The sequence below is a fragment of the Vicia villosa genome, linkage group LG3 (genome assembly GCF_029867415.1).
Source record: "Vicia villosa cultivar HV-30 ecotype Madison, WI linkage group LG3, Vvil1.0, whole genome shotgun sequence".
NCBI lineage: Eukaryota > Viridiplantae > Streptophyta > Magnoliopsida > Fabales > Fabaceae > Vicia > Vicia villosa.
Window position 1 is genome coordinate 72,633,498 of NC_081182.1, and position 23,757 is coordinate 72,657,254.

General features: G+C 35.9%; 1 protein-coding gene and 1 non-coding gene across 2 annotated transcripts; both read left to right on the forward strand.

The window, feature by feature from the left end:
* The first annotated feature begins 3,715 nt into the window (after positions 1–3,715).
* LOC131593884 (small nucleolar RNA snoR143) lies at positions 3,716–3,886 on the forward strand. Its single transcript, XR_009281260.1, has one exon. It is a non-coding gene; the product is annotated as a small nucleolar RNA snoR143 (small nucleolar RNA).
* A 6,491-nt stretch (positions 3,887–10,377) lies between these two features.
* On the forward strand, positions 10,378–12,881 carry LOC131661860 (protein INVOLVED IN DE NOVO 2-like). The gene is made up of 6 exons (XM_058931500.1): positions 10,378–10,497; positions 10,571–10,775; positions 10,883–11,173; positions 11,630–11,839; positions 11,961–12,202; positions 12,382–12,881. Exons 2-6 carry the CDS (start codon positions 10,599–10,601, stop codon positions 12,392–12,394), a joined length of 933 nt encoding a protein of 310 aa, XP_058787483.1. The 5' UTR covers positions 10,378–10,497; positions 10,571–10,598; the 3' UTR covers positions 12,395–12,881.
* The last annotated feature ends 10,876 nt before the right edge of the window (positions 12,882–23,757 follow it).

Sequence of the window (23,757 nt, forward strand, 5' to 3'; positions counted from 1 at the left end):
ATAAAATTGATTTTACGATCGTTTGAATTTATTTATTAGGAGTTATATCATAACGTGTTAGACTTTTTAGTTTCGAGGACGAAACTATTTTAAGGGGATAAGAATGTAACATCCCGGTATTTTTACATACATTAAATATTCCCTTATATGAAATTTATTTGATATATTATTTGATAATTAATTTATGTTAAGTATATAGTTAACTTTTAATTATTTATTTCTGTTATTATATTTTAATATTTTAATTATATGTTTTATGACTAATTATTTTACTAGAATTAGTAATACCAACGTGTTTAGTGTACTCTCCATATTTTGTTAAATTTATAAATGAATTTATTATATTTAATAATAATAATAATAATAATAATATTATATAGGTGGATTGACCAATTTGTTATTCTTACTAATATAAGAGTGATTTTGTATATATAATAATAGTAGTAGTAGAAATAAGAAGCAGTGGTGGTAGAAAATATAGGAGAATAAATCTTTACGTGGCCAGCTGGAGTATTGGGTCAACAAAATCAGTTTTCTTTCCAAAACTTCCTCCACTTTTGACTCAACCTTCACCTATTAAACTCTCACATACTCCACTCACAAACTTTTTACAGAACAAAAATAAATCTATATTTTACGGTAAAATATCTTTGCTTGTTCAATCTCCATCATCAACTACATGTTCATCTGATTCTGGTGTCTTCTGAGTGACTATTCATAGGAATTATCATTAAGGAAAGTATTTAGAGGTAAGGGTTTTTCTTCATGTAACTCTACACTAGATTTGATTTAAGAGTTGGTTAAATATTATATATTTATCTATTGTTTTAGAGATTTAAGATTGGAAATTTTGTAATTGAAAAATAGTTGTGAACCGTTGCTTTGGTTTAATTAATTTTGTGTTAGATTATACCTACCTGATAATTAACAAATTAACGAGTAAATGTATATAATTTAGAGATAGTGTTTAGAAACATGTAGTTATATTTTGTCTGTGCTGATAACCAAATAGTTCTAGAAAAGTAATCACATAAGGTAGTACAATTGTGTGGTTGTTAGTTTCATGTGATCCATATAGCCACAAATTTATTTAATATAATAGGTATATATTCAATTTGTGTTATCTTAGTGGCGGGTAGAAATTCTGCGTGGATGCCTTAGTGGCGGGTAATTTTATTTTCATCATACATAGCATGACATATGCATTTCTGTGTGGTGCCTTAGTGGCAGGTTGTTTTCCTCATTGATATGAGATGAATTCTATGTGGTGCCTTAGTGGCGGGCTGACTATATCCGGATCATATAGCTTAAGAGCATTCATATTTTGCATATGACCGACATAATGTGGATGGTTAATAGTGGTGATCAACTTGAACGCGTTTTCCGTCTTAAGCTGACTGTGCTATTGTTAATAATCATTGATGAGTACTCTTATTAAATTCTCTTGAATATGATATGTGTATTTATATTTGTCTGACTCTTAATTCTTGTTTGGTTTAGTTTGACATGAGTAACTGACCCTTACAACAACATGTTAGGTACAAATGTGAAGTTTCAAGATTGATTGATGTTCTTTGTCGGACGATCGTGGGAAGCAAGGGTTTTTAAAATAAAAATATTTCAATAGCTTGTAAATTGATCGCAATATATCTTAATTTATTTATTTATTTATCTTCCTTTGAATGAATTAGAAATGCGGTGATTTTTCCGCTTATGAATTTGAATTGTCACTGAGTTTGATTAATTTCATAACCTTTTATTTCGTTTAAACAATAATTTTTAATGATTTCTAAGTCATGTCACGGATGAAAATTCGGGGCGTTACACTTGAGCTTAGCCAATTTAAAAGCTCTAAAGGTTCGAGATCTACCTGGGGTAAAATCTCATTCAATTTTTGAGTTCAACCTCGTTAAAAACTCAGTAGAGATCAACCCAATGAAAATCGTGGTTCAATTCATGTTCAACCCATATAAAACTTTGGTTTGGTTCTGAGGATAGCCAACTAAAAACTCCATATTGGTTTGAGATCAGCCATGCAAAATCTACGTTTGGCTTAGAGACTAATTGCTTGAAGCTTTGTTCGTTGTTTGATTTGGAGACTAACCGCTTGAAGCCTGTACTTGTTGTTTGGATAGAAGTTATCCTAAAAACTTCATGAGTTTAACCTTCTAAAAGCACTTAAACAATAATGGATACTCTCAAGATCAATTCTTAGAGAAAAAAGTAGGTCACTTCATTAAACTGAACATGACTATGTTTACTCTATGCCTGACAGGGATTGAATCTCTCACAGTCTTAAAGGAAATGTTACATATTTGCTTAAAGACCACTAGAGGTCAACATTTTTTATATCATGTTGGTATTTATGGAATTTGAGGAACAAAACACTATTTGAGTAAGGCTTTCAGCGACTTGACAACCCAACTAGAACAACTAGACATATGGTAAATGAGACCGAGTTGAGTAGTCGTGTAGGGAACAAAGTTAGGTTCCCTGAACCAGAGATCTAACATTATGTTCTACGGTACCATCCAATGAACAATTGGATGAAGCTGAATTACGATGATACCTACAAAAAGTCTACTTCTACGGCAGGATGCATAAGCTTGTTCCCGAACTCCTAAAGAAATCGGGTGAGAGGATATGCTCGAAAAATTAGTTTGTATGTTACCCTTATGATAGAGATGTAGGCGATGATTCATGAGATTGAGCTAACTTGGGAGGATGTAATTACAAATCTTGTAGTCAAGAGCAACTTTAAAGTCATGATAGATATGGTGAACCGAGAGACTGAGGATGGTCACAACTTCCCCACTTAGTTTGTAGAATTAGAAAAAATCATTATACAAATTAAATAGTCAATTATAACATCACTCTAAACAATAAAAACTCTTCATCCGAATCCTTAGTCTATACTTATTAGAGTGTTTAGTTAATATATATATTTTTTGGGCTTGTAGTCGATTCTTGCTCCAAAATAAAATTGCTTATAAATTTGTATACATCTAATTCTCATATTTTTTAATCTTTATCTTGCTAGGTAACCATCTTAACAAATAATATACTAGTACCAATAAAAAAAATATAAATCTCGATTTTTTTTAATGAGAAGATGGAGAATTTTTACTATAATAAATAAATAAATTTAAAAAAAAAAATGTGAAACCCTAAAAATGGGCAGTGCTTTATATAGTGTATGGGTTGTTGTCCTTGTTTGGGGCCTTCAGCTGCTTAGCTGAAGGTAAAACTAAAGGGGGCGATGATTACAATGAGAGAGGACTCTAGTAGGAAACACCCAATTCCATTGGAAAATCACAACACATCACAACCCTAATTTCCATCTATATCCAAACAAGAAAATGAAAAGAAAATATATAGGTCAGAACTTGAAGGTGCCGCCATACCCTTCTCATCCAAGGGTTTGGTTTTGGTATCTCAGATTCTGCCGTCTACTTCTTTCTCCTCTTCGTCTTTCTGTCCCTTCAAATTGGATTGGGTGTTTTCTTACGGTGACAGATCTGTTAAAATTTACACTTGATATGAGCCCCTAGTTCTTCCGATTTTCCTTTCTGTTTAAATTTTTAAAATTTTTTTCTGCACTGATTTGATTTTGGATGAGAAACACTTGTATGCTAATTTCTTGTTGAAGATCTACACTTTTTTTTTTGCACTGATTTGATTTTGGATCGGGAAACATATGCATGTTGTTTTCTCGTTGAAGAATCGGTGCGAACATGAAAAGCTTGATTGCAGCTACTGCTTGTTCCTGTTTTTTTCAGAAATTTGGTGGATTTGTTGTGATTGGGCAGCGGCCAGACAACCGTAGAGATGGATCCACAGATGCTGAGTTTTTTTCTCATCATTCTACTAATTCCATCTCACATTTTCTTATGTTTAGCTGTTACTTAAATTTAACTGTTGATTTTGATGTGTTGTTTTTTAAATCTGACAAAGAAATTGTGTCTTTGTAATGCAGAAGGAGACATAATGGGATCTACCTTTGAAATCAATTTTCTGCATTTGCATTATTTATGCTTTCCCTTATTTTATGGAAATTTAGAGCTTTCAGATTTATGTTAATCAATACTGAAGAAAAGTATTAAGCATTGATATGAGAATTTGGAATTTGGTGTTTGTACTCATTTGATGATGCAAGAGGTGCAGTGGTGAAAGTTTCAGCTAAAGAAATGCTTGTACCTAATTGGGATGCATCTACCATCTCATACAATGACTATTTTTGTTTACATTTGTTGATCCAGTTCTAATTGGGATGTCAATATTTTTAGTGTCATAATTTGTAAATGGGAAAAGCTAAAGAAATATTTTATTGAAATATGTCATTCAATGTCTCAAAATTTTAAATAGTAATAAATACACAATAGGTTAATATCTACCATGACTATATATATATATATATATATATATATATATATATATATATATATATATATATATATATATATATATATATATATATATATATATATATATATTTGTATTAGATGAAAATAGATGAGTACAAACAGACATAAATAAATTGTGTTTGGGCATTTCCCTTCCACAAATTAACAAGATCACTACTAAAATAATCCCTCCAACTAAGAACATCAACATTCTTTGAGAAATTAGAATCCAAAAGAGTGTTATCAATCCACTTCTCCAATCCAAGCAACCAAACAGAAATCATCCACAGGAGACAAGTGAGATTTGGAACCACTGATCATTTCTTTGACTATCTCACGCACCGTTCGATTATAGAGGTTCTCAAGAAAGATTAAACTCACAAGTTGTGAGGAAATCATTTGTTGACTGGAAAGAGTATGTAGATTTGCAGCAGCCCTTGTTAGATTTTTGCTCAAGAACACATCTCCCTCATTCAAACTTCTTAGAGGCATTTTATCAAACACCTTAAACACAAAATGATAACAACCTAAATCTAAGAATAACACACACACACACCTCAAATAAACACAAACAAGAAACACCAGAAACTTAAGCAACACAAACACAGAAAAGAAAGACATAACAGAAAACCTAACACATAACATCAGAGATTTGATGTCTTCCGATGGTGGAGGCTTCGGTGGGGGTCGAATCTCATGTCCGAACCACTTTGAAGTTACAGTCTTCTAGTGGTTGTTGGCGGAGTGGACGAATTTCTTGATGGCGGTTGGGAAAAAAATAGATGAGCGGTTAATCGTCGAAGCAAGCATGGAAAGGGGGAGACTTACGGTGAGGGATGGACCTCTATTGGAGAGGGGAAGACCACCATATTGGCGGTAGAGAGCTCCGCAGCCGGAGGAAAGACCCCTATTAGAGGGGAGACGATACTCACCAAGAAGAAGAAACCCTAAATTTAGAGAGAGAGGAGAGTTTCTCTCTCTAAACATTTTCAGTATTAATTCAATACCCAACTTTTCTACCACGACTATGTTACCACTCTAGGGAATTGAAAATAAATGGGTTGTCTTCCTAAAGTGTGAGAACACTTTCATGGGACAAATGCGTCCTCTCCTACGATTCTTAGTCTAAACGTTGTGAGAACATCTTTCATGGGAAAGGAGATCAAACAAGTCCGTGAATTCCATTAACTAGTACTAAGGTATAGAATTTGGAATTCCAGTTCTTCTACAATTTGAAAGCATCACAAAGTGCCGGCTAACATGACCAAAGCAAGGATAGTTTTCAAAATGACCGATGGAATATCATATTCTATTGGCAATAGATCTGAAAAATGAAATTTCATTATCATCAGTAATCAACAACCTTTGACGTACTAACACAAACTAATTACCAAACACGACGCCAACACATAAAACATTAGTTATAATTTAAAAAATATTTGAGATTATATAACCACATATCTTGATGATGTGTTAGGTTCAAACATTAACACTAAGAAATAAAGCTAAATTTGAATAACAAAACAAAGGTTCAATTTGCATCTGATATTTATCCTTACAAATTGCATCTGATATGCGATTCGCTTAAAACACTCTAGCAGCAGCCTTAAGCCAATTGAGTAGTAGTGAAATCTTTTGACTTCTCAACTATAGAATTCCACGCATTAATACTTGCTTGTCCAAGTAATTTTTTTCGCGGTCCAGTGCGACAAAAATGTGTCTTGCTTGCACTATCTTTGTGAACAACAAACTTAACAAAGAATCAAAAAATTGAAAATTACAAAAACTAATAACATATTCTTCTTTATTCTTCATACAAAATATAAGATTAGTGAATGTGTTATAAACATGCAGGAAACTTTCCACTGTCTCGACCCACCAGCTTGACGATAACAATACCATTTTCATTTTCAACACTTTCAGCTTCAACATGTGTTGCATATATAGCATACCAAGAAGCCAGTAGAATTATCGATAATCTATTAATCAAGAAAGAGAAGTATAAGAAATTGACCAATTAGTGATGAAAATGGTTATTAATAAACGAATTCAAATCATATGAAGTGGAAAATATATTGTGTAAGAAAAATGACTCACTGGAGTATCATTATCAATGGTTTTGGGAATTCCCACAACCGAACATCAGAGACCACACCTTATGACTTCCTATATCGATAATCAAATTGAACCATTAAAACAAAAATGCCATTATGTAAGAACAAGATTTGGTTTTGCATCTAACCTTTCTTTGATGATAACAATACGTGATATCTTAGAGAATAACTGTGTATCCTAATGGTTTTTTTCTAGTATGTAGCTTTTGCTTTTAGGTTATGACTATGATAGTATGACGTGTGACGTCATCAGTTTTTGAAACTCTCTTTTGACCATATGAAGATATAAAGCGTGCTTTACAAGATAAGGCAAGATCTGTAACGCTCTTTTGACTGTCCTTCTGATAGAATGCAAGTCACTACTTCTGACTGTGACTCTGGTAAGAGAGATTCAGAAGACTCTCAAGATATGACTCTTGGTACAACTTCTGAACACCAAGTTCTGAAGACTCTGAAGATAAGGTTCGGGAGAACAAGTTCTGAAGATCCTGAAGACAAAGTTCTGAATACTTCGTTTCAGCATTTGATGCTTCTAAACATGCTTCACCAATATACATTCTGAAGTCCCTAAATATTAGAAGATACTATCAAAAGTTATGCATGAGAAAAAATAGTACATGGTACAAATCAAATTTTCGTTCCACTTGCATGTTTTGTGGCTCAAGGTTTGTACTATTGTACAATATTGTCTATCATTCTTTGTTGACCGTTATGAAGAAAACAACTATGAGATTTGTGTAATTCCATTTTCACCCTCCAACGGATCTTTTGATGCCTATATAACGAAGACTTGGAAGATTGCAACATTAGCTAAACAACAAACAAATAAACAATTTTTGAATATGATGAAACTGTTAATTTGAAAAGTTGTAAAGCAAGGAACTTTTGTTCATTAACTTGCTCAATCATTGTTGTGTTATCTTTGTATTTCTTGGTGTAATCTGCTTCTAAGCTAATTGGCACCAGAGCTCCGACTATGGTATTGATAGTTATCAAACACTTCATTGTGTTAGATAAAGATCCAGAAATTCCTAAAACACAATGGCAGTTATTCCAGCACCCGCTGTTAATGAAATAGATCATTAAAGTGTGAAACCTCCAGTCTTTAATGGAGAAAAGTTTGATTATTTGGAAAGATAGAATATAAAGTTTCTTTCTTGGTCATAACGTAGATCTATGGGATATGGTAGTTGATGGCTGCACTCATCCTGTTGATGCTAGTGGTAATTTGATTGAAAGAAAAGTGATAACTGATCAATAGAAGAAAGATTATAAGAATCATCACAAAGCAAGAACCATTCTATTGAATGTTATTTTATACACCGAGTATGAAAAGATCACCAACAAAGACACTGTAAGTCCATCTTTGATTCGTTAAAGATGAATCATGAAGGAAACACCCAAGTCAAGGAAACAAAGGCGTTTCCCTTGTTTTAGAAATATGAAGCCCTCAAGATGGAAGATGAAGAAACATTTGATAACATGTTCTCAAGGTTTCAAACTCTTATTGCAGGACTTAAGGTTCTGAACAAAGGGTATTCGACATCATATGAGAAAAATTATCATGTTCCTTATAAAGGACCCTTGGGCAGTTGTCACTCCCCCTTACCCGAAAGAACTTGTCTTTATAGTTCTTATAGTCCGAGGATTACGCTTGGAACACGGCTCGCCTTGGTATCCCTGAAAGCAAAATCCAACCCCTTTTTCCCACACCTTTTAATTCATAAAAAGAAAACATCCATGGTGGGTTTCACACTAAAGGCACCACAAATAACCTTGAAGGATCTAACAAAACCCTAACTAATTGGGTGAAGTTGCATGGGGGTGACGTTCAAGGCGGTTAGCAAGAAGGCCTCAAAATTAGTAAAGGGGATCCCGACCCCAAATGTATCCAGCATGCACTAAAAGCAGTAAAAGTACTCTTCAAGAGATCCGAGAGGGCGATAAGTATAAATCCTCTTGCCCATAACACAAGGCTATAGAATGACGTTGCTCTCCTCGCCGGTAAGCTCCATGGTGTTCTCCACCGGACATGAGGAAGAAGACATTGAGTCAGTGTCACGAAATAAACCACGATCGCCGAAATCCCCATAAACCTCCTCATTTATGAACTCCCAATCAATGTCAATTTCCCTAGAGCTAAACATGTGAATGTACTGCTCCACGAGTCTACGCCTTTCGGGGGAACTTCGTGGAGCAACTACATTTCCCTCTTCATCACACTCACGAATAACAATCATTCCTTAAAGTAAAAAGCGAACGAAGTTCAAAAAAATGCAAGTGAAGTTGAAGAAGTCCCGAAAGCTTTCGGAAGACAAAACACAATAGGAAAAGAAAGGAAACCAAGTGGAAGAAGAATGACTTAAATAGGCTAAGAGGCGTGCAAATAGTCACCTAAAACTTGCTTAACTAGTGGTAATCATAACGACCAATTCCCCATAAAATGCAATCATAACAGTAATGCGAAAAGTTTTATGGGGAATCAACATTCGTAGGAAACGTGTCACGATCCTAGTGGATGGTTCATTCCCCTAAAAGACATTAGGGCGAGTTATATAAAAGCCGATTTAACCTAAGCGATTCGCCCCTCAACGCCTCGCACTTGGGGGGCTATGTACTTCCAAAGACTTAAAAGGAGAACTTGCCCTATCTGACCAGCCATAACACATATTTGCTTAAGCGTTTCACCCTTCAACGCCTTGCGCTTAGGGGGCTTTGTATTGTCATAAACCAAAAGAACGATTATACTTAAGCGTTTCACCACTACATCCCTCACACTTGGGGGGCTATGTACTTCTAGAGAAAATAACCTAGGCCAAGCCAATGGGAATGATCCACGACAAAATGAACTCGCCCCGAGTTTTGTCGAAGTAGGGACCTCCTCAAGGTTGTCGAATCAAAATGCCTAAGGGTCCCCACAAGGTCGCCCAAGTCTGGACCAATCACCAACCCGCCAAGACCTCAGTGAAACGTACGCACTCCAGGCCGCCTATGGTCATCGCCCTTCAATAAACAATTATGATTGCATTAACGACATTGAATACCAGCGATTGTCTTGGAAACAAGGAGGGATACGACATTCATGGCATAAAACATGAGAATTATACCATAACGGGAAGACAATATAAATAGAACCGTCATCTCCTAGAGAGAGGCAAGCAATCCATAAACGTAAAACACAACACTTCATTGCGACTTCTCCCGATCCGCACCAAGGAAGTTAACAATATTGTTATGCAGAAACAAATATTTTTATGTTAGTATTGATAATTATAGAATTTGGCTCTCTTTGTTATGAATCATTGATCCCAATCAAGTAATTTGTATATTTAATTTAATTATTACTAATGTAGCTTCGATATAAAATTTAGTATAAGAGAATTAAATAGAATGAAAAATATCACAATAATTTTATTTATTAAATTTTCAATTTAAAATTATAATTGAAAAAATTCAAAATATATTTTAATCATACTTGTCGCACTAGTATTCTACTAATTACTTCATTCCTTTGTTCTAAGTTATAAATAATTTTGTAAAAAAAATAATCCTAAATTATAAGTTACTTTATAATTTCAATACAATATTAATGACAATTTTTCTATATAACCTCTATTAACAATAATTACTTTTCTATGTATGAAATACTAATTTGAGACATGTAGAATATGGTACAAGTAAGAGAAATAATAGTAAGCATACTAAAAAATTGAAAAAGCCATTCATTTGAAAACAATCTCTCTTTTTTTTGGTAATGAATAGAACACTCATCGTGGAATGAAGAGGAAACTATTTTAAAATTCTATCTTTTGGCTTGATTAAGTGTTTATTTATAGATAAACTCCTCTGTCACTCTTCTAGTTCTATCAATCAATCAGGAAGTTCATTTTAAAGGTGAGAAGCTCACATCCATCTCCATAGAACTGATAGAAGGAAATATCAGAGTCATCTTATCTTGACTACTCACTAGAAGCTCACTGGTATTACTTAAGCAACCATAAGCGTTTTGTTTTTATTTAAATTATTTATATCATAAAAACATTTGTTATGCAGAGAAGATATTGCTTCATCTGGTAAAAAAATGGAGAACAGTAATAATTTGAAAAGGAAGCACGTTGTACACACTAGTGAAAGCAGTGAAAATCATATCATCAATGATCCATCTTGGTTGCAAAGTTCTGATGACATTCAAACTTCTCAACATCATGCACATCACCATCCTCTTGGATGGATTGGAAAAGCAGAAAAATGCTTCAAGGTTGGTTCATTAACCTAATCTTTTCTCTTGTAGTTGTTAAAGTTAATTTCTTGAATGCATACTTGTTAGAATGTAATTTCCCTTTACATTTGTTATTTTTATAATAGAAACAAATAAGTGCAAAAACTATTGAACTTGAAAAGAATATGGATATGCAACAAAATCTTGAAGTTGAGCTTCAACAACTCAAAACATCACTAAACGTGTTGAAGAACTTTGAAGATGATGATGAGGAGGAGGTAGACTTAGAGTCTTTCAACAAAGTTAACGCTTTGGAGAATGAACTGACAGAAAAAGAAGTGTTGATTGAAGAACTTGAAGCTTTGAATCAAGTTTTAATGACTAAAGAGCGTGACATGAATGATGAGTTGCAAAATGCGCGGAAAACTTTAATCAATGTTAGTTCTTTTTTATATATACTTTCATCTATCAGCTTAATCTCATTGTGAGGTATGTTTACTCTATGTAGTTATGTTTTATGGTTCAGAAAGTGGTTTGTGTAAAATAAGTGGAATTTCACTTTCACTTTTTTAGTGGTGAATACAACATATGCTTGTTTGGATCCATGGTCGCACACATTGATTCAGCCCAACTCACAATCAAAATATGCACTTTCGTTATGTCAATATTCTCTGCATTTTTTGTTGCATTTTTGTTGTACATTTTTCTGAGAAATATTGCTTATGAGTTATGACATGTTTGGTTTAGCTTTTTTTATGTTACTCTGACATTCCAGTATGATATTACTATGATTTTACAAAGCTGAAATATCTAACTTTTTCGCATAAGCATGTTTCAGAGACGAAAGTATGCTTAGAAGATCTAATAACATAATGCTTTTTCCTGCCTTGCAGGGCATTGAGGAGTTATCTGTTCCAACTAATATTGCTGTGAAGAGAATGGGAGAACTTGACAGCGAGCCGTTCCTTGAAGCGATGAAGAAGAAATACAAAGAGGAGGAAGCTGAAGTGAGGGCTGCGAACTTGTGTTCATTGTGGGAATTCTATATGAAAGATGCAGAATGGTATCCATTCAAATTAGTCACTGTTGATGGCAAAGAAAGGGTACATTTTAGTTTAATTTAACACACTGTTGTTCTCTTGCTTAATTTTGGTTGGGACAGTTCATTATATAACATCTAGTGTTCGCACTTTGATATCTGGTTTCCTGCATTTTTCATTTCAGGAAGTTATTGATGATGCGGATAAAAAGCTAAATGGGCTTAAGAGAAGCGTTGGTAAAGCGGCATATAACGCGGTGGTGGCAGCTCTAACAGAGTTAAATGAATACAACTCTAGTGGGCGATATGTAACCTCAGAATTATGGAACAATGATGAGGACAGAAGAGCAACTCTGCAAGAAGGAATACAATGTCTGTTAGACAACTCATCAAACAAATGCGAGAAGGGAAAAGAAACAATGGGAAGGTTTGTATATAAGTTAGAATAATCTATACAATGCATTTATTTGGGTATTGCATTTCCTGTCAAGAAGTTACATGTGATTTCTACTTCTAGTATATATTTAGAGTCTCTCAAATTTCCTTCAATATGATTACTGCTTCTGTTTTAAGTACTGTGTCATGCTAATACCGTGTGAATTACAGGAAGGGAGATTGATGATTAAGAAGAAGAAGAAAATCAAGAAAGTGCTTAGTTAAGGAAGAATTTCTTTTGCATCCTAGTCGTGGGTAATTTGTTGCTGGTTAGACCTTTTGTTTATGTAGATAGCTTAAGGAATTTGTGCTATCCTTGAATTAGTTAACTTAACTAGACAATTGGGAGAATCCAACTGCAAAAATATTATCAGCTTTTGTAATATCTATCTCTAGCGAGGGACAATCAGACTGATGTTAAAAGCTTTTGTATAATCTATCTCTTGCTGACAAAATTATAACTAAAATTAATTTACATGTCTATTTCTTAGCAATGAGCATTTTGTTACAAGTGTATTTTTTTCTCCATCCATTGCTTCACGCCAAGACTTTCATCCATTTCAAAGTAGATGCTGAAATATTTTGCCTCTATTATTGGCATATTTTCCATTGAATTAGCACTTAGGGACCTGAATTGAGCCCTAAAATATGTTCCTCACATGTAGTACAGCAGCACCTTCTCAGGTTGAATTATAGGACCACGACATGGTCAACGGTAATGGCATATATTGCACATTAGTGTTACCTACAAATGGCTTCAATTGAGAATAGGTAAGGGCTGAAGCAACCCTGCAAGAAGTGTATGGGCAGTTTGTGCTTGGTGACAGACAGCACAATCGCTTATGAAACTTTAAATATCCTTCTTTATCAATGACCAATGGAATTGAAAACTTACTCTTGCCCGGGTTCTAGTAATTCCTGAGTGCCCTCCTATAGGTGATGTATGTCTACAGGTATTAAGTAAAACTATCGGTTCAGATGCTACGTCTAATTCATACCACACATAAGCAGATATTTCAGGTTGAATTACTTGGATAGTCAAGAGTTAATTTATTGCAGTATTATGTTGTAATCTCTATAATTGGTGTTGTGCTATTTCCAGTTTATTGTTGTGTTCACCCTGCAAGGTGATTTGCCACATGTGTGCCCAAGGTAGCGCGAGTCAAGACACACCTAAAATCCGGAATGTTGACCTGCTCCATAGTTCTTCTCGCAAAAACATAACACGTGACAATAAATAGTCGCATGTCATATATAGTAAGAGAGAACTAAATAAATATACTTATATGGAACCTGAGGTGATACACACTCTAAAATCAGGCCTTCCCTTGCAACCGGTAACAAGTACACAAATACCTTCAATTCATGAACTTATACCAAAACTGGTAGTTATTGAAGAGTAATTCAATATTCAGAAGATAGACTGATCTTCTGATGGTTACTCAGAAGATAGTATTGACCAGAAGATGCTGTCTGGGTCCCATTAGCTTAGCTATTTAGTAGTAAGTGTACTTTTGTATTTTGTAGTACTGTACTGTTTGTACCTTAGACTTGTTCACTAAGTTTACTGTTTTAGGGCTTATGTGGCAAGATTTTCTTTTCTTATAAATAGCCTTGTAATAGCTATCATTAATAGTAGAATACAACATTTATTCTCTCATCTCTTTTGCGCCGTTATTCTATTATTCTCTTTGTCACCATCTTTATTCATTGTGCACCAACAATTGGTATCAGAGCTCCGGTTCTAAACACAGGGAAACACGAGTGAACGTGAGTTTGTGTGACTGTGTGATTGATTTTGTTTCTGGGAAACAAAGTTGTGTTGAATCACATTTTTCTTGGTTGTTTGTGGGTTGGGAAACACTGTGTGAGTGTGAGTGAAATCTATTTTTGTCTGCACAAGCTTAAAGATGAGTGGAAGCAACTTGAATACCAAACTTCCAGTTCTTGATGGTAAAAACTGGGATAGATGGATGATTCAAATGCGTGTATTATTTGGTGCTCAAGATGTTCTAGATCTTGTCACTAGAGGATATGTTCCGGTTGCAGCGGATGCAACGGAAGAACAAAGAGAAGCACAGAGGGAAACGAACAAGAGAGATCAAAAGGCGTTGTTCTTCATTCATCAGTGTGTGGATGTGAATGTGTTTGAGAAGATTTCTGATGCTATGACGTCTAAGGAGGCGTGGGATATACTGGTCAGGTGTTACGGTGGTGACGTATCAGTAAAGAAGGTGAAGCTTCAATCCCTGAGAAAGCAATAGGAAAATCTCAACATGAAGAACAATGAGAAAGTCTCTGAGTATATCTCTAGAGTGATTGTGATCACTAATGAGATGAAGGCTTGTGGAGAAACTCTTTCTGAACAAGTAATCATAGAGAAGATATTGAGGTCACTTACTCCTCAATTTGATTATATTGTTGTATCCATTGAACATTCTAAAGATCTGGAAACCATGAGAATAGAAGAGTTGCAAAGCAGTTTAGAAGCACAAGAGTTGCGTCTGACTGAGAGAACTTCTGAGAGAGAAGTTGAGCAAGCTCTGAAGGCTTCTTTTGTCAAGAAGGACCAGAAGCATAGACGTGGTGATAGATTCCAGAAGGAAGCCTCAACTTCTGATGAGAAGAGATATCAGAAGGGAAAGGATAAGAAGAAAGTTCAATGTTACTGTTGCAAACAGTTTGGCCATTTTGCTAGAGACTGTTTGGCAAACAAAGGAAGGAGATCAGAAGAAGCAAATATAGCCAGAGGAGGATCAGATGATGAACCTGTGCTATTGATGGCTTCAGAGTCGGACAAAAGATGTTCGTCAGAATGGTGGTATATGGACACTGGGTGTTCAAATCACTTGACTGGAAACAAACAATGGCTGATAGACTTTGACTCTGAAAGGAGGACAAAGATCAGATGTGCTGATGATAAGTACCTATATGCAGAAGGTATGGGAAATGTCAAAGCCAAAGTGAAGAATGGAAAGACTGTTCTGATCAAGGATGTTTGGTATGTTCCTGGAATCAAAAGCAATCTGATGAGTGTGGGTCAGCTCATTGAGAAAGGTTTCTCAGTTGTTATGAAGAACAACCTCTTGAAGTTGTATGATTCCAATCAGAAGTTGATTATGCAATCTGAACAGGGAATCAATAGAACATTCAAGGTGAATGTAGAAACAGCTGAAACAGAGTGTCTGAGTGCTGAAGGCTCAGAAGGTGATAGTAAGCTGTGGCACAAGAGGTTGGGGCACTTGAACTATAGAAGCCTGGGGCATCTAAGTTCTAAGAAGCTCGTACGTGGCATTCCAAAGATTGTGAAGCCTGAGAAGTCATGTGAGGTATGCATGAAAGGCAAGCAACCCAGATTGCCATTTGTATCAGAAGTTGCTCCAAGAGCAAAGCATGCTCTGGGAGTAGTGCACTCTGATGTGTGTGGACCATTTCCAGAACCTTCACTTGGAGGAAATAGGTATTTTGTGTCTTTTGTGGATGAGTTCACAAGAATGACGTGGGTAACTCTCATTAAGTTTAAGAATGAGGTGTTTACAGAATTCCAGAAGTTCAAGGTGAAGGCTGAGAAGCAGAGTGATCAGAAGATAAAGATTCTCAGAACGGATGGTGGAGGCGAGTATAACTCTACAGAATTCCAGAAGTTCTGTGATGATAATGGGATTGAGCATGAAGTTACTGCTCCTTATACTCCTCAACACAATGGTCTTGCTGAACGTAGAAACCGTACTCTGCTTGATATGACGAGAAGTATGCTAAAAGAGAAGAAGCTTCCTCATAATTTATGGGGAGAAGCTGTTGCTACTGCAACATATGTGCTCAACAGGTGTCCAACGAAGAGGCTGAAGGAAATTGTTCCTTTAGAGAAGTGGACTAAAGAGAAACAGAGTGTTAGTCATCTGAAGGTTTTTGGTTCTGTGTGTTACAAACACATTCCAGAAGCTAGAAGGAAGAAGCTGGATGATAGAAGCAAAGTGATGTTATTGGTGGGGTACCACAGTACAGGTGCATACAAGCTCTATTGTCCAGAGACTAACAAAGTTGAAGTCAGCAGAGACGTTATTGTGAAGGAATCAGAAGTTTGGGATTGGAGAAAGTCTCAACCAACTTCTGATGTAGAGATAACTTTTGAAGAAAAGTTAGAGTCAGAAGATGAAGAATCTTCTGAAGACGAGTCAGAAGATGAAGCATCTTCTGAAGATGAGTCTGATGGAGAATCTGATTCTGATCCAGATTCTGATGATGATCTAGAGTCTGGTGGTAGTCATGATTCTGGAAGGGAAAACTCTGAAGACATAGGGTCTGGAGGACAAGCTTCTGGAGATGATCATGGAGGTGGTGACTCTGGAGTAGCTGACTCTGAAGTAGCTCAGCGACCACAAAGAGTCAGAACTATACCAAGAAGGTTTGCAGATTTTGACATGTTGCAAGACACAGAAGTTGACTCAGAAGGAGAGGTCATTCAGTGCGCCATGTTGGTAGACTCTGAACTAGTGAGTATAGAAGAAGCGCTCAAGAAGAAGGTCTGGCTGAATGCCATGAAAGAAGAACTTGAGGTTATAGAAAGAAACAAAACTTGGAAGCTGACAGAACTTCCGAAGAAGAAGAAAGCCATCAGCGTCAGATGGGTTTTCAAAGTAAAGCTGAAGCCAGATGGATCAGTTGGTAAACACAAAGCAAGGCTAGTGGCTAGAGGTTTTCTTCAGAAACCTGGACTAGATTACTTTGAGGTGTTTGCTCCTGTAGCTAGACATGAAACAATCAGACTGGTGATTGCGTTAGCTGCGAACAGAGGTTGGTCCTTGATGCATCTGGATGTAAAGTCTGCATATCTGAACGGTCCATTACAAGAGGAGGTATACGTGTCACAACCCCCTGGCTTTGTGAAAAAGAATAAGGAAGGGATGGTGTACAAATTACACAAAGCTCTGTATGGATTGAAGCAAGCGCCCAGAGCTTGGAATTTGAAGATTGATTCATTTTTCAAGAAGCAAGGGTTTCAGAAGTGTGAGATGGAATATGGAGTTTATGTGCAACATTCTGGAAGCAATATGATTCTGCTGTATGTTGATGACATATTGCTTACGGGGAGTTGTCCAGAAGATCTGATGAAGTTCAAGAAGGTGCTGATGAATGAGTTTGAGATTACAGACCTTGGGAAAATGTCATATTTTCTAGGGATGGAGATTCTGTACTCAGAAGATGGTATCATTCTGCATCAGTTGAAGTATGAGTTAGAACTTCTGAAGAAATTCAAGTTGGAGAATTGCAAAGCTGATGTTACACCGTCAGAAGTGAATCAGAAGTTGGACTCTGATTCTGAAGGTGAAGATGTTGATGCTATGGTATTCAAACAGCTGGTTGGTTCTCTAAGGTATTTGTGTAATACCAGGCCTGATATATGCTATGCAGTTGGATTGGTTAGTAGGTTCATGAGTAAACCTAAGTGGTCCCATTACCAAGCTGCTGTCAGAGTCTTGAGATATGTCAAGGGAACTCTGAAGTTTGGCATATTGTTTCCTTCTGGGAGAAAGGAAGAATCAGAGTTATTGAGTTATTCTGATTATGATTGGTGTGGAGACAGAGTTGATAGAAGGAGTACTTCTGGATATTTGTTCATGTTTCTGGGAGGCCCTATCTCTTGGAGCTCCAAGAAGCAACCTGTTGTTGCTCTATCAACCTGTGAAGTTGAGTACATCGCAGGCGTTGTAGCTGCATGTCAAGCTGTGTGGCTTCTGAATCTATTAGAAGACCTGGAGATTAGGGTGAAGAAGCCTCTGAAGCTGATGATTGATAACAAGTCTGCAATCAATCTTGCCAAGAATCCGGTGTTACACGGAAGAAGCAAGCATATTGAGACTAAGTATCATTTCTTGAGAAGCCAAGTCCAGAATGGAACATTAGAAGTTGTGCACTGCAGCACCCAGAAGCAGTTGGCAGATGTTCTGACGAAGGCGATCAAGACGGATCAATTTCTGCTCTTGAGGAATGGAATTGGCGTTGTCAGCTTTGATTGAAGAATATGAATTAAGGGATGTTATTGAAGAGTAATTCAATATTCAGAAGATGGACTGATCTTCTGATGGTTACTCAGAAGATAGTATTGACCAGAAGATGCTGTCTGGGTCCCATTAGCTTAGCTGTTTAGTAGTAAGGGTACTTTAGTATTTTGTAGTACTGTACTGTTTGTACCTTAGACTTGTTCACTAAGTTTATTGTTTTAGGGCTTATGTGGCAAGATTTTCTTTTCTTATAAATAGCCTTGTAATAGCTATCATTAATAGTAGAATACAACATTTATTCTCTCATCTCTTTTGCGCCGTTATTCTATTATTCTCTTTGTCACCATCTTTATTCATTGTGCACCAACAGTAGTTGCTGAATTACCCCTTCTGCACTCACTGATTGACAATTTCCAACTAGTACTTTGAAAAGTGGTGCTGGCTCGATTGGAAGTTTCAAAACATGTGTAATGCTCAGTTGTAAGAAATTACCATAGCTTTCATCATCAATGAAAATTTGGATTCTAATTTCGTTAGAGTTCAAATACCATTACACACTTTTAGAGTGTTTAATGATAAATGGTGCTCTTCACGCTGAATCATAATCTCCTGTGAGATTGGGTCAGGTGGCTTATCTTCTTGTTCACTCAATTTCTCATCATCAGCTTGCAAAAGCATGAGATGTTTATGTTTGAGTTTTTTTGTCTACATATATAGGTCTGATAAGGGGGTGTTTGTAGGATTTGTTTTGGCATAAAACTAATTTGATTTTGTTTTGGTAGGATTAAAGTGAACTCTATTTGAGTAGTTTTGTTTAGTGTTTGTAATTTATATTGGTTTGAGTGAGTTGTATTTCTCCTAATAAACCTTAGCCAAGGCTACTGCCTTAACAATGGTATTTGGAGCATCATTGCTCAGCAGGGTCGGTCCAACAAATTTGAATCTAGTACTAGTTGGTTTGAAAAAGTGACTTTTTTTAATCAAAAAAAGAGGTTTATCATCCGGGGATACTCATCCCAATTATAGGGTGCTTCTACACTACAGTGAAAAGTCATAGCTGACTATATAATACGAAGATGTATCTTTGGACCCTTTTTTTACACAAGTCAGATCAAAATGTCGAGACATCTTTATTTTGTTAAAATTTAGTCCGGAGATGCATCTCTGTACACGCATTAGAGTGAGTCTAGAGATGCATCTCCGTAACAACCCTTAGTTGAATATTCAATGAATTTTTCGGAGATGCATCTCTGGAATATGTCATGTTAGATCTATTGTGATATAATCTAAATTGTGTAGCCTAAGCCCAAGTTAGTCGGGGTTTAGGATTTGTTACTAAGTCTACAAGCACATGTACTCTATGTACTTGGAATAAAGTATAATCAGCTAAGTGTTAGACAACTGGTCGAAAAAGGAGACATCTCTCTCTCTTCTTCCTCTAGAGTGGAAAAGCTTTTTGTTAAATACATGAAATAGCATTTTAAGAGAAAACGCATAGGATTCATTATAATAACGCTAGATAAAAAGCGTTATTTAAGATCTCGTGTAATATTTCTAATAACACTTTACAAATAAGCGCTATTAAATTAACGCTATTATAGGTTAAAATTGTAGTGAGCTTAGTACCCGGACTTTGAGTATTCAACTTGAATTGAGGATTTGTTGGTGTTACGGGAAACTTTGAATTCGACATACCAAATTTGCCGAGAATTTTCCTTAGGTATATATCTTGAGATAAGCACAATCTTGTCTGCTTTCTATCTCTCCAGATATCAATCCCAAGAATCCTGGTGGAAGCTCCCAGATCCTTCATTTCGAATTCTTTACCGAGTTTAACCTTCACCTTCATTACATCCTCGACATTGTCGATTGCTATGAGAATATCATCCACATAAAACAACAAAATAACAAATAAAATTTCAGGTAGAATTCTTAAGTAAACACAATGGTCGAACAGACTCTTAGTGAAACTTATGAGGGCCACAAACTTATCAAATCTCATATTCCACTGTCAAGGAGATTGTTTCAGACCATACAAAGACCTATTCAGCTTGCACACATAATCCTCCTTGCCCTTTTCTGCAGACCCCGTCAGGTTGCTTCATCAGAATTATCTCATCTAGATCACGATACAAGAAGATTGTCTTCACATTCATTTGTTCAAGTTCTAAGTCGAACTTTGCCACCAAAGCCAAGAATATTTGAATGGATATATGCTTTACAACATGTAAGAACACATCATTGGAATCAACGCCTTCTTTCTGAGTGAATCCACTAGCAACAAAATTTCCCTTAAATTTCTTCGACATCACTCCTTCGATTCATTCCTTAACATTGAAAATCTACTTACAATTGACTAACCTAGCTCCTACAGATTCTCAATCATCTCCCAAGTGTGGTTATCATGAAGAGATGTTATCTCATCATCCATGTCTTTTAGCCATTCAATCTTGTTTCGTCTCCTCACAGATTCCTTGTAATCTCTAGGTTTTTCATCAAGTACCTCACTAGTAGATATTACAGCAAACACTATGAGATGTGCATAACCAAGTCTCTGAGGTGGCTTGATGACTTTTATCGACATGTTTGTTGCCAGCAAGTAGTCAATCAACTATTTCCTCAATTTCTTCAGCATCATGTGCTTCTTCCTTGACTTCACATGGGTTATACAATTCAACATCAATATGCTCCACCTCAATAGGAGTCTCTTCATGTTCCATCCGTTCTTAAAAGATCTATGCATTTCGACCAATGTCATCAATTTTCTTGAACGAAATTTTAGCTTCATTAAAATTACATCACGACTTATGATACACCTCTTGTGACCTACTTCTAGGAACCACAACCTCTAAGATTTTACTCCATCAGAATACCCCACGAACATGCATCTTAGAGCTCCACGTTCGACCTTGTCTTGCCTAATATGAGCATAAGCTACACATCAAAACACTCTAAATTTGTCGAGATCTAGCAGGTGACCCGACCAAATTTCTTCAGATGTCTTTATCCCCAAGGCAGACGAGGAACATATATTAATCAGGTATGCTGCAGTCATAACAACATCAACCCAAAACTCCTTCTTCAATCCAACACTAACCAACATGCATCAAACCATTCCCCAAATTGTTCGATTGAACCTCTCAGCCATGCCATTTTGGTGAGGACTAACCCACAATGATCTCGTTCGTTGAAATACCAATAACACAATAATTGTAGAAAGCTTCATTGCAGAACTCAAGGCCATTGTCGACTCTCATCCTCTTGACCTTTCTGCTAATTTGATTTTTACCAGAGTTTTCCAACTTTTTGAAATTTTCAAAAGCTTTATTCTTAGTCCTCTGAACGAATTCCCATAACTTTCGTGAATAATCATCAAATATGGATAGGAAATACCTTGCACCTGAGTTTGAAGGATTCCTTATATGTCCCCAAAGATCAGTATGAATGTAATAAATAGATCCACGTGTTGTTTGTTTGTCTTTGTTAAACTTCACTCTACAAGATTTTCCAAATACACAAGGTTCACAAAACTCCAAATTTTCGACCTTGTCACCACCAAGTAGATTTTGTTTCTCTAATTCAACCAGACCCATTTCATTGACATAACCCAATCTCATGTGCCACAGCCCACAGTTATGTCTTCAAAACAGGTTTCGTGGATGCAAAATCGGTTGAACCACTTACAACTTCAACCTCAAAGGTATACAAACCTTGTTTCTTCACGCATATTAAGACTTCTTTCAACCCCTTTATGTCTTTCAGGATACCTTGTTCTCCAGTGAAAACATATTCTGAATTCACCAAGAGAAATCAAATTTCTTTTAAGATCTAGTACATACCTGACACCAGTCAATAGTTTTGTTGACTCATCTTGGAGTTTGAATCTTACAGATGCAATATCTATAATCTTACAGGCTCTGTTGTTTCCGAACAACACTGATCCATCATCTTGATCACATAATTCCTCAAAACACATCTTTGTTTAGAGTCATGTGTCGAATACACCCTGAATCCATAATCCACTTCTTACTAGAGTCGCTACTTGAAACCACAAGAACATCAGATGATTCAAAATCATCTTGCACAATAGTTGTGTTGCCATTATCCTAACCTCCATGATTATTCAGGCGTTTAAGGCACACCTTTGTTTTGTGACCCCTCTTCTTACAGTGATAACACCTAATTGCAGGAGCATTACATATTCGTTTTGTGTTGATCTTTACCCTTATTCTCAAACTTACCATCCTTCTTCGAGAATTTTCCTTTTACACACAATCCTTCACCAACAAATGATTACTTATTCTCCTTTCTTTTGTTCAAGTCTTTCGAGTACAAGGATGGTTGAACTTCTTCAAAGGCCAAAGACTCTTTTTCATACAAGAGTTTTTCTTTAAAGTGAGCATGATATATGGCCAAAACACACAACAACAATACTTAATCTTCACCACTGATGGTAACATCAATGTTCTCCAGATCAAGAATCAGTTTATTGAACATATTCAGCTGCTCTATCAAAAGTTTGTCTACACTCATCTTGGTCATGTATAATCATAATCCTTCAAGTTTGAGCCACACACCTGCGACCGTTTTCTCCTTCAAGACTTGCCGAGAACCTTATCACAAAGGCTCAAAACAATGGCACTGTGGGCTTTATCGATCATCGCCACCTTCTCCTTCTCTGTTAGGGAATCATCCATCTTCTCCGATCATTTCAACGCTTCTAACAAATCCTGTTGAATCAGAAGAGCTTGCATCTTCAAGCGCCTTATACTGAAATCATTCACTCCGGTGAATTTCTCAATCTCATACTTCATTGACGACATCTTGATCCATGCTCATTGTTGTAACAAAAGGTTGATTTTCTTGATTGACCAAGAAACAATTCCATTAACAAAGGGGAGAGAAGAAGGAAGAAGAAAAAGAAAATATGATTGGTTAAAACTTTTATTCCTTACTTTCTCATTAGAGTTTATGATTACAAGTATTACATAATAACAATCAACCTCAACCTCTCTCAACAACATAAGAGATTAACTTATTTATAGACTACTAGATATGTATGTTGTGTATGATGATATTACACATACATACATGACATATATGGTTAACTTAGACACTAAGGTAACTTAAACAACAAACTAATTTATACAACTGCATACTAGAACAAACTTCAACTACGACACATATATCTTCAACTACAACATGGTAGAACAAATTTCGACTACTACATACACTACTCTGTCAAACCATAGAACCAACCTTATCGTAATTAGAGTTCGATCCAAATACTAACACAATCATAATTATACAAAAAATGTATTGCTATAATCAACTTTTCATTGATTATTCCAAAATCAAACTAAAAATAATATTATACAAGGAAATTTCTTTATCCACCCCTCTGTTTTCTTGGTGACCCCTAGTGAAAACCCCAAAAAGCCCCCTGTTTCAGAAATGCATTTCCGAAATGCAAAAAAATGTTGTTTTCGGAGATGCATCTCCGAAAACGCCTTTTTTTCTTCAAAATTTGTCTTATTTCGGAAAT